The sequence below is a fragment of the Sinocyclocheilus rhinocerous genome, unplaced genomic scaffold (assembly GCF_001515625.1).
Source record: "Sinocyclocheilus rhinocerous isolate Xijiao unplaced genomic scaffold, SAMN03320098_v1.1 scaffold17114, whole genome shotgun sequence".
NCBI classification, from domain to species: Eukaryota; Metazoa; Chordata; class Actinopteri; order Cypriniformes; family Cyprinidae; genus Sinocyclocheilus; species Sinocyclocheilus rhinocerous.
The window spans coordinates 2,748-14,845 of record NW_015638220.1 but is presented as its reverse complement, the minus strand read 5'-3'; the positions used below and the strand labels follow the sequence as shown (position 1 = coordinate 14,845).

The 12,098-nt window shown below is 35.9% G+C and overlaps 1 protein-coding gene across 1 annotated transcript; it reads left to right on the top strand.

Annotated features, from left to right (window-relative positions):
• Positions 1–6,595: 6,595 nt before the first annotated feature.
• LOC107749630 (uncharacterized) lies at positions 6,596–7,898 on the top strand. The gene is made up of 5 exons (XM_016564793.1): positions 6,596–6,620; positions 6,745–7,068; positions 7,257–7,385; positions 7,554–7,663; positions 7,806–7,898. The coding sequence occupies exons 1-5, from the start codon at positions 6,596–6,598 to the stop codon at positions 7,896–7,898; spliced, it is 681 nt and encodes a 226-aa protein (XP_016420279.1).
• The last annotated feature ends 4,200 nt before the right edge of the window (positions 7,899–12,098 follow it).

The window sequence follows — 12,098 nt, the reverse complement described above, 5'->3', positions numbered from 1 at the left end:
AGATAAATTTCATTTTGTTTGATAATTTGTTATATAATGCAAATAAATGTTTAAGTTTGGCTCAAGAGTCCAAATATTTTTGGGGGGTCACTGTAAATCTCAAAGAGTTGGTTTAGATTTTGTCCAGTAGAGGGTGCCACACAACAGAGAGACAAAGGCCTATACAAACAAGTCAGAAAGAGGCTAGTAGAGCAGTAGAAATGGTTGTAATTGTTATGACAGAAATGTCAAAATTCATTAGTCTTGTTTATTGTTCTAGTTTTGAGCACAAACCTTACTATATTTTGTTGTTTATGCTTGGAACTATTTGCTAATGACTTCAAATAGTATAAATTCTGAAAACAGGACATAATATCTTTGCTTCTTTCTTAAATTGATCTTGTTTTAGGGATGTTTAGACACTTTTGCAAACATGACTGGCAAACATGACAGAAAAAAAAGGTGCTCGTGGTGCAAACTGTATGTTTGACATACAAGTTGGCTAAGAGCACATCTGCGACTTTCCCTGAGGATTTTGTACATAGAGGTGAATGTGATTTTGCCAAGTAGGACATGTTTCCTAGATCAACATCCTTGTTGGTCCTGGAACAACATCCCTATCAATCAATCAGATTTCAAGGTTGGGTTTAGGGTTAGGCATGAGTTAAGGACTTCTGATCAACTTATCCTTTTCCTCTGATTTTAGGGCTAGGTTCTCGTTTAAGTTGTTATGGTTGGTGTGGTATTCAGGTTAAGAAGTTGTATTCTAAACCATTCCCTGTGAAACTTTGTCTAAGATTTTAGAATGGAAGTTCACGATTTGTTAATAAAATAAATGAAGACACCTGAAGAGACTTCACATTTTATTCTACAATAAAAAGTGATGTGATGTTTGTGCACATTTTTATACGTTTTGTTTTGTGCACAGACATAATTCAAATGATATGCTATCAGGAATTAATGGATAACATTTGATAAATAATGTGTGGTTATAATTTAAACATAAACATGAAACAATACATAAAGAATACAAAATACATTTAATATTGGCAAACACTGACCAAAGAACACTTGTGATACAGAATTAAGGCAGGAACATACTGACAGGCTCGTTTGTCCTTTAGCTACAGCAAAAGCATGTTTTTTTTATCTTTCAGTCTCATTGTGTTATAAAATAAGAACAATGCAATTAATTCAGCAAGAATGTAACCGCACCAAAAGAAAGGACCAAAGAAAGATTTCAGCTAGTAGACAATAATCAGAAATGTTACAGAAAGTGAAAAGTAACTTTTGGACCTATTTGTCATTTATATCACTGTTGCTTGTTCTTCAGTCATGACTGAAGAAAATGAGGCAGCTTGAATTCTTTTTCTCAAAATATGCATGATAAAACAGGCAATTATAAGTAATACAAAGGCAATGATAATAGCATATCTTGTCCTATGAAGCAAAGGGGATGGAGTCCCCACACTGTCTGGTCTGGTTTCTTCTCCTTGGCTTTCTTGTTCAGTGGATTAGTTTTCTTTTTCTGCTGTTGATTCTGCAACAAAACAGTAAAGAAAAAACAAAATCACTGCTGACCAGCTTTTTGAAGATGCTGATTTCATTTTCCAGCAGGATTTGGCACCTGCCCACACTGCCAAGAGCACCAAAAGTTGGTTAAATGACCATGGTGTGTTTTATTTTTTTTGGAAACTCATGAAAACGCAATCGTGATTTTGTTGTTGTTGAAGCAAACTGATGGAACAAATAATATTTGCTGTAGTTTCCCGTTCACTGCAATAGATTTTTTATTTTTTTTAACCCCGTGGTTCTATGACGACTTCCGCTACAGAAAATTTCTCACAATTTCAGTTTTTTTTGGACAAAGTTTTATTTCGTAATATTATGTAATATATATATATATGAATTATATCGGGGCACCATGATCTTCGGGTATGTTCGTGATTCCTTAATGAAATTCTGTTTTCACAAAACGAGCCGTACTTGCCACACATTTCACTTCAGATCTGCCGCGTTACAAGCAAAAAGTGATCAAGTTCGCCCTCGTATTTGCATTCGGCCTGGTTTGTTCTATTACTTACTTAAACTAGCATTAATAAATAACCCCTGTCAACATAATTAAGCATTGATCACGATTTGATTAACTACCGCGTTGCAGGTTAATACCCAGATAAATAGCTGAAACTATTATTCTGATTTAGCATTAGCATGTTGTATTGCCTTTGTGTCCTGGTGCATGTGCAGTTGTTTTTATTTGATAGTAATTTGATTGACCGAGTCTTGCAGTGCATTTATCATATTAAAGATTTTATCAGTATGGGAAGATGGATGAAGATGCTTTCTTATGACCAACTGCTAATTTACATTTACATTTACTGCTAATCATATTTACAGTTTCTACACAATCTACAGGATAATTATGCAACATCCAGTATATTATTAAGAGAAATTGTAAATTTAGTTGTCATTTGTACATTTTGATAATTTAGCTAAGAATTGTTGCATTTTGACAGTTTATTGACAATAAGTGGCAAATAAAATGCAGTTAACCGGAATCCCATTTAATGTTTAATATTATTATATTATTAAAATTGTCATAATAGCTAAGGCTATTCATTCAGATTGAATGATTCCACTTAATTGGTCTTGGTTATGTTTAATAATGAAGATGTTATATAAAAACCTATTGGTCTAAGCTGATGTGTGTTATTATTGGAAGTCACTTCCCATAATGCTTTTTTTTTGCAAGAGTATTGACATCACAGTAATCACTAGTGATCAGTTCTGCTCATCTCAAACAAGTTTGTTACCAATGTCATGATCTACTAGTTGAGATTAAGGAGGTTAAAGGAACTTTTTTTCTTCCGTTTCTGCAGTTGGTGCTTCATCTGTGCATTTGTAGTGCTGATTAACAAAGGTGAGCACCTAAATTAAAATTGAATGATAAATTAATGTATCGTGTATAAATGCCAGATTCCAGATTGTTTGTTTACAATTAAAGTTTGTGTGATTTCAGTGTGTCTGCAGGTCCCAGTAGAGGGTTTTATCGGCGACTCTGTTGTTCTGCCGTGTTCTTCAGCTGAACATGATCTTAAACTTCAAGATATTAATGTGCTTTGGAGAAACAAAGATAGTGAGACTATTTATGATTTAATTAAAGGTAAAGCTTCAGTAGAACAACAGGACCCACGTTACAAGAACAGAGCTGAAACTTTCCCTGAGGAGTATGAGAGAGGAAACTTCTCCCTCAAACTCCAAAATCTTACTCACACTGATGAAGGAGAGTTCAACTGCTTCATCACACACACAGATGAACTTCGTACTATACAATTGATCGTCAAGGGTGAGCAAAAATAGTTAATTTATATTTGAAGCTTAAAATTAAAAACAACCCGTTCTTTATCACAGTGCAGTAATGGCTTTTTTTTTTTGCTTTTTTGCAGAATCAACAGCAGAAAAAGGAAACAAAACCACTGAACAAGAAAACGAAGGACCAAAAACACAGTCAGATCGGAGAAAACTATTGATCTGTGTTTTTACTGTATTACTTGCATTAACTGTCATGTCTATAATAGCCTATTTCATGTTTCGCAGGAGAAAAAGATCTCAGGCTGCCTTATAGAAGGAACAGTGGCAAACTGAAAGTTAAAAAGTTGGAACAGACTCATTTTCTCTCATTTCATGAATTTGTAGGACAGCTTTCATTGTTTCTTTCTTGTGCAAACTACTGGTAAGGCCTGTTGCTCCTCCAGTGTCAGCGACCTCTGAGATGAGAGACGTGCGGATCCATTTGCAAAGCTTTTATTCAAAGGCGTGGTCAGAAACAGGCAAGGGTCAGACAATGGCAACAGATATGTTGAGGGCAAGACACAAGAATAGTCCAGTAAACAGGCGTGGTCGATCTTCGGCGAACAATGTCCAAACAGGGTAATCCAAAGGGTTAATCCAAACACAGGCGATGGTCCAGGCGAGGGGTAATCAGTATCCGAACAGGGCGAGACGAGAGGAGTTCTCGCTAGAAATGACATATAAAGTAAAGGTGGAAAAAGTTGGGCAAAACCTACATTTACAAATAAAATGATCACCAACCGCAACTTTCAGGTGGCATTTTTATTTTTTATAACTGAAAGTAGAACATGCAGGATTGTGGTATATCATAGGCAGCAAAGCATACACTTATGCTTCCTTAATAAATCGATCATGTAATGGTATATCACTAGACTGGAAGGGAAACTAACACTGGATTCGGACGTGGCTTGATGCCTTCCTACCTTGGAATGCATCCACCGAAGGCAGCATTTTTCAACTTTTGGATATAGCCCTTATCACTAAAACAGCTTGCCGAAGCTGGTAAACACCTTCAAATAACTATTGGTCCATGCCATTTACATAATATGTAGGTGTGGTTTTGAGACTCCACCTTCTTTGATGAGGAAGTCTTCGTTGTTGTTTTTTTCTTCTGTTCAGCAAATACAAACACACTGGAGAGCTGCTTTAGAAACTGATGTTGTACTTCTAATTCAAGTGACTCTTTTTAATACTGTGAAGCTGCTTGCTTTCAAGCAATCTGTTGTATAAAGTGGTATTGGCTATACTGTAAATACATGTGATGGGACTTTGACTGAATTGAAGCTTCTGCAAAAATATCAATATTGCTATGATCAGATGCTTTAACTGCTGTTTTCTCACCGCTGTCATCCCCCAGAGATCTGTTTTATTAGCAGTAACAGTACTAGTAGTAATGCAATAAAAATTATAAATGTATCTACCAAAGAGTTACAAATATAACTAAATTACGTCTTATTTCTGCACCTACACCCCCCCATTCACTGCATGGTTCCGTCCTGTCCTACATAGCCTAGAGTCACTGAGTGAGATCGAATGGTAAACGGTCAAATTAGAGATGGCTTGTGCTGCAATTCTATAGATGTTTTGCCTGCCAGGTCTTCGAGCCAGTCACGTGACTAAAAGCTATGAATTGTAGCCTCTAAATTTGATAATGTTCAACACCATTGGTTCGAAGTGCTGTCAATGCTTTTTAAAGCCTTTTTACCATGCCAGTAAAGCTACTGGAATCTCAATTTACAAGTTGCTGATTGCGATGCAGATTTTTGAAACGGGATGAACTGACACTTCAAATCAACATTTAAATTTCAACTTTTACTAAATGTAGTTTTTAACAATGTCTGAAAATATATCAATGAATAACTTGGTACAAGGAACATGCTTTATGTCTTAAGTTCTCACTCTGCAGCCAATGGTTTATATGTATTTATAGGGCTATACAGCCATCTAGAGGTTACACCCTGATATTGCAGATGATAAATGGTGCATAATTTAGAGGTTAATATTTAGTCAAATTAATATTTTAACAATACAAATATAAAAAAAAATATTGAGCTAAAATCACAAAAGCACAAATATATATTTGTTTGCAAATAACTCTGTCTTCATTCATTTGTATGTTCATCTGTTTGGGCTGATTTTGCTTAAAATCCCCCACCGCAGCCCTGCCTCTGACTAAATACTGATACTTGGTGGTCAAAAGCAATAGCAAAAATAATAGGTCAAATTGCAGACAAAGATTTTGGTGTGGAATGGGTGCGCTAGGGGGCCCAACCTCATTTTCTTTTATAGGGCCCAAAATTGCTAGCGGCGCCCCTGGTAACAACAGTAACAATTTCATTCTGATACAGAAACAAAAACAAGATTATTTTACAGCACATAGGGGAAAAACATTACAAAATTAGAAAGGTAAACACGGGAAACACCCCATAGGTGAATAAGCTTAATTAATTATTAATGAGATAAAGTGGTGGGGTCGGGATAGACAGGAGAACACATGGCACAAACAAACAAACACGACGGAATCCATACATTGACAACAACCATAACAATACAAGAGCACACGGCTAATGAACACAAACACAAGCCAGGCACTCAACAAAAAACACATGAGACTAGACAAGAGCACATGGAGGGAACAAACCCCCAGACCATGTGCTCACAATGAACAAGACCAAAATCCATACACTCAAAACAAAACACAACACATAAGCAGATGGAATGGGGACAAAGAACACCCGCCATGTGATCAAAAATAAAAGACAAACCATGCAGCATGAGACAGCACCCTCCTAACACACATGACCAACGTAGGTGACTGACAGGACGTGACATTAGGCAGAACTGTATCGGGAATTACAGTGCAGCAAATGAACATAGTTGCAAGCATGTTCCAAAGCATTGGGAATTTGTTAAAAAAAGAACATGCAATTGCTTTTATGATGTGCATAAGTGACTAGATGATGTGAAAGTTGAGCAAGTAGATGAGAATTTCAGTTGTGACCTGAGAAATATGAATCGGAATAAGAAAAAGTGACTGAGAAAAACTGTAACGTGATCAAATATCAAACATGCTTAACTTAATGAAGTGATGATGGTGAGAGGGAATTAAGTGTTGTGGTCAGAGCAAATTTGACTTTGACTTCCTCTTGATGTGGGAAGGTTTTTTTTTTGTCTTCCTGTCTTTGCTGTATAGCTGCAGTAGATTCATCTTCAATGTTGTGTGGAGGAAAGCAGATTTCATATGTTTTTTACTCACAGCAACAACATGAAGATCATTCCGCTTCAGCTCTGTGAGTTTATTACATGATATCAATATATTTACATACTTTATAAAATTATTAAAATTATAAATAGTTTGGTGTAATGTGTCAAAGGGGTTTTAAATGGTAATCTTCTTTATTTTTTATCTTTCAGATGTATTAATGTGTTGTCAAGCTGCAGTTTCAGATCTATTAACTGATTTGGGAGCAAATGTGACCATAAACTGTGATCTTGATGAAAATGATGTTTATTGGATTTTACTGAAAACATCAGATCCTCCGACAGTGATTCTACGATCATTCTCAACACCAATATCACCTTTTTACTTTAACAAAACATTCAGAAACAAATATTCAGTGCAGTTTAAACATCGTCTTGTTATTAATAATGTGACTGCTGATGAATTAGGAGTTTATTACTGTATGAACACACGCACACCTCCAAAACTCAGCAACAGCACCAGACTATACTTCAATGGTGAGTCTATTTGTTCATTCAGTGATCAAAACATATCACTGATCAGTGCTTACATTCTTACTAATCGCTACTTATTTTAAAAAAAAACAAAAAAATTTCATAAATTACATATATTATCAATATCTTCAGTGCTACAAATCTGTAGCCACTGCACTAACAGTAACAGACTGTGGACACTTTCATTACAGAATCAACTCAACTAACTGAGTGTCACAATCATACAGCGTTGGAGTTTATTGATCAGAATCAGACACAATGGGAGATTATTATAATCATATCTGCTTTGATGAACGGGCTTTTGCTCATTGTACTGATCGGTGAGATATTTTTAGCCATCTGTAAAAATATTTATATCATTATTTTCTCCACAGGCAGGTGAAGTTAATTAAATATGTAAATATTCTTCATTTCGGCTTTTGACTTTTGTATTTACCATTTATGTGATAAATACAAATATTGAATCTGAAACACTGTTCCATTTTTAGGACTAGTAAAAGTTTTTGTTGTTGGAAACAGACGGTCTGCAGAACAATCACAACTCAACACTGATCTGCAGCAGATGCAAGTTATGGAACCACATCAGGACCAATTACATGTAAGAAAATATGAAACCATTCTTATTACTAAAATAATGTCTGTCTTGATAATTAGTGAGCTGTACAATAGCGTTCTATAACACTTTATGTTGATATATATTTGTTCAACTGCAGCTGAAAATACTAATATTGATCTTTCAGTATGCCACGGTGGACTTTTCCAAGCTGCGTAAAAATATTCGTTCCAGCCAAATCAACAGCACCTATGCTGCTCTAAACCTGCCGAAGTTATGAACACATGAGTATGACTGATATACTTATATATACTTGTACTTATTTTGATCACTTTTTCTTGATGTTCAACTCTGAAACTCTGAGGAAAGTTCAGAAAAAAATACTGTTACAAATGTAAAATAAATAAGTTAAACTTGACTAGATTTGATAGTATTAATATTTCATTCTGCTTTTTAAAGACTTGTTGGAAGTCTTTAATCACAATTATTTTATTGAAGTGACAGCTATTTATATGTGTGTATCTAAAAGTACTCTAATAATGTGTTACAAATATTACCTGGAAAATATTTACTTTCTATTAAATAGACACTTTTTATTGTATAAATACTGTATGAATGTTTTATACATGAAAATACGTATACCTGCCTTTGTATTTTGTGGTTCTCGTAAGAGAATTGTTATATTTCGAGGTCGGTCGGTGGCATCAAAAACTTTTATATTTACTAGCTGGTCTACTTCTTTTTGAAATAGCTGTCTTAAGCTGTGTCTGGTTGCAATTAAATTTTTTTTATTTTTTTTTTTACAAAATGTAAGTGTGAAGAGTCTGTCTGTTAGGCTTTTTTTAATGCTTTATATTGACAAAACATCTGTAAGTATTTTGGTATTCAAATAGGAATCAGAAATTTAAAAAATGTGTTTGCAAATGAGTGGCAGAATTTTTTCTTAATGGAAGAACATTAGTTTTACAATACATAATCACAATTAGTTTTACATAAATCGCATTTAATATAAAAAAATAAAAAAAACAGAATTTGAAACGCATATGGCAACTTGGACCGACCAGACATTTATGAAAAAGGGTTTGAAGTTGCTTCATTATGATAAATATATTTGTTTGTGTATGTTTATATATGTATTCATTTTTAGTTTTGTATATATTAATACATACTAGGCAATTTGTTAAGTAAAAAAAAAAAAAATGACACTATGCATTGTTATTTTCAACTAAACTAAAGTGCTAAACCAAAACCAGAAACATGTTCCATTGGCTTTGGCACTTGACAACCAACGACTCTCACCTTTGCCTACAGTGGAGGTTTAACTGTGAAACAAGTGCAGTGTTTTTGCAATACCTTTATGTTTATGAAGTTCTCACACTTGTCTAAACCTCAAATGGAAAGTATGTTTGCTTTGCTTGTTTACAAGACCCAGACATTGCCCAATTAGCACTTGCAAAGTGTAGACGCATGTAAACCACATTCACAACACTTAAGCTGAAGTTTTTATTGCTGTGATTGTCCAACAAACTGAAACTGGCAGAGTCATTTCACATGAATCTACGGTTAATCTTTAAATAAAATAAATTATTGAAATGAAAGAAATGATTTTACACAAATGTTACACTAGAAGTGCTGAAACAAAGCTTTTTGGGGAAAAGCAAGTGCACCTAACATGAACAACTGAAGGCCTATTGCTGAAAACACAGACAAGTAGGGCGATACGAAGAGTGAAATGTACCAGTGCTGCGGACCAATCAAATCTGAGAATCATAACTAACAGTTGTTTAATATTTATACAATATTTCAGAATAACATTTAATTTAAATAAATGTTTAATTTAACTTATAATTTGGGTAAATTTTAAAACTCTGTTGCAATTTATCCTTGTTGTTAAATCCAGACCTGTTCTTTTTAAAATGTAATGTTTGTAATGTACTGTAAAGTACAAATGCCCCTTGTGTATTATTAGTTATTTATGTCTCACATTTAGCTTTCTACATTCTTGTTGATTGAACAATCACAAAAAAAAAAAAAAAAAGTGACGCAAGTGACTGTTCCATAATCTGAGGACCAAATTTTCATCGTGGCAACCAGAAAAGTAAAATTTCTGAATTTGATACTTCAGCAGCAGTCTCAGACCAGTATTATTTTAGGGTGGAGATTATAGCATCATTAAAGTGATAGTTTACCCATAATTAGCTTCTGGTTCAAATAACTGATTCACCAGTTTGTTTACAAAATCACACAATGATGTAACGTATACACAATATAGCACCCAATGTGATGTGAAACGTGGATGTTTTACATGTCTAAAGCATATAAAGTGAATAAACTTGTCGTCATCAGCTCACCTTTTTACATAAAAAATGAGAAACCATAAAACTGTAATTTCACCGCTTCATTCAAGTGCTCAGTTCACGCATGCGCATATCACTGGCTCATCAGTTCTTCAATCCAAGGCGGAACTGTTTCCTCAGTTCAGTGACAGTTGGAGGAACTGGAGCACTGAGTTGGCAAAAAAAAAACAGCATCATAGGATCATATACACCAGTATTGTGGCTCATTTTGAGTTGGAGGGACTGTCAGGCACATCTGAAAGTGAGTTCCCCTTCGAATGGGGAATGCCTCCCTTTGAAGAGATGCTTGTGGGCTATCTTTCGGCAGGAGAAACATAGACACTGAAGACTCCCACTCTGCCATCTAAACTGCTCAGTACCACATCGTATTTAAACGGCAGAGCATATGTGGCCGCAGGTCAGGCTGGTGTAGTGTTACACACTATGCCGGTGTTACAAGCCTACAATGCTGACTTCATTGTCATGTTTGAATCATGGCTTCAGACACCGTCACGTCAGGTACAGCCATCATCGCTTTGCATCAAAATGGCCTCACATGCAAGGAAATTGCTACAAAGAATATTGCAACTGAAAGAACCATTTACCGGATCATCAAGTCAGGTTAAATCACTATCATACTAATTAGATTGTAAGAGCAGACTGATTGCTATAAAAGGAGGGAAGAAGCGCTTCCAATCATTGTGTTCTTGTTAGCAATGGTTACCTTCAAAGAAACATTTGCAGCCATCATTGATTTGTATCAAAATGGCCTCACATGCAAGGAAATTGCTACAAAGAATATTGCAACTGAAAGAACCATTTACCGGATCATCAAGCACTTCAAGGAGAGAGGTTCGACTGGAGTGAAGAAGTCTTCAGGACGTCCCAGAGTGTCCAGCAAGCGCCAGGACCGTCTGCTCCTGAGGAGTCAGCTACGGATTTGTCACCAGCAGTGCAGAGCTTGCTCAGGAATGGCAGAATCGTGTCACCAGCAGTGCAGAGCTTGCTCTGGAATGGCAGCAGGTTGGTGTGAGAGCATCTGCGCGCACAGTGAGGCCAAGACTTTTGGACAACGGCCTGGTGTCAAGAAGGGCAGCAAAGAAGCCACTTCTCTCCAAGAAAAATGTCAAGGACAGACTGAAATTCTGCAGGAAGTACAAGGATTGGACAGCAGAAGAGTGGTGCAAAGTTATTTTCTCTGATGAAGCTCCCTTCCGACTGTTTGTGACATCTGGAAAATCGATTGTTCAGAGAAGAAAAGGTGAACGCTACCACAAGTCCTGTGTTGTGCCAACAGTGAAGCATTCTGAGACCATTCATGTGTGGGGTTGCTTTTCAACCAAGTGAGTGGGCTCTCACATAATTCTGCCCAAAACCACTGTCATGAATAAAGAATGGTATCAAAATGTCCTGCATGAGCGACTTCTTCCAACGATCCATGAGCAATTTGGTGATGATCCGTGCATTTTCCAGCATGATGGAGCATCATGTCACAAAGCAAGAGTGATAAAGAAGTGGCTCGAAGATCATTACATTGAAATTTTGGATCCGTGGCCAGGCAACTCCCGGATCTCAATCCCATAGAGAACCTGTGGTCAGTCCTCAAAAGGCGAGTGGACAAGCAGAAGCCCACAAATTGTGATCAACTCCGAGAACTAATAAGGCAAGAGGCAAGAATGGATCGTCAGGATTTGGCCCAGAAGCTAATATCCAGAATGCCAGAGCGAATTGCAGAGGTTATGAAGAACAATTGGTCAACACTGTAAATATTGACTCATTATATATTTTTTGCCTTTAAAACTTTTATGCTTTATCATTATTTTTCAGTATCCCATAGAAACATGTGGAAAAATAATCTACAAATACTGAAGCAGCAAACTTTGCAAAACACAATTTATGTCACTGCTAAAACGTGTGTGTGTGTGTGTTACCATTGCATTGATGCATTTGATGTGATTATTGAATAACATTAAATAGGCTAGGCTATAATGTGTGTTGTGATTTTCATTCTAAAATGCTTAGCTTAAAGGGGTCATATGATGCGCTTTCAATTTTTCCTTTCTCTTTGGAGTGTTACAAGCTCTTGGTGCATAACGAAGATCTGTAAAGTTGCAAAGACTAAAGTCTCAAATCCAAAGAGATAT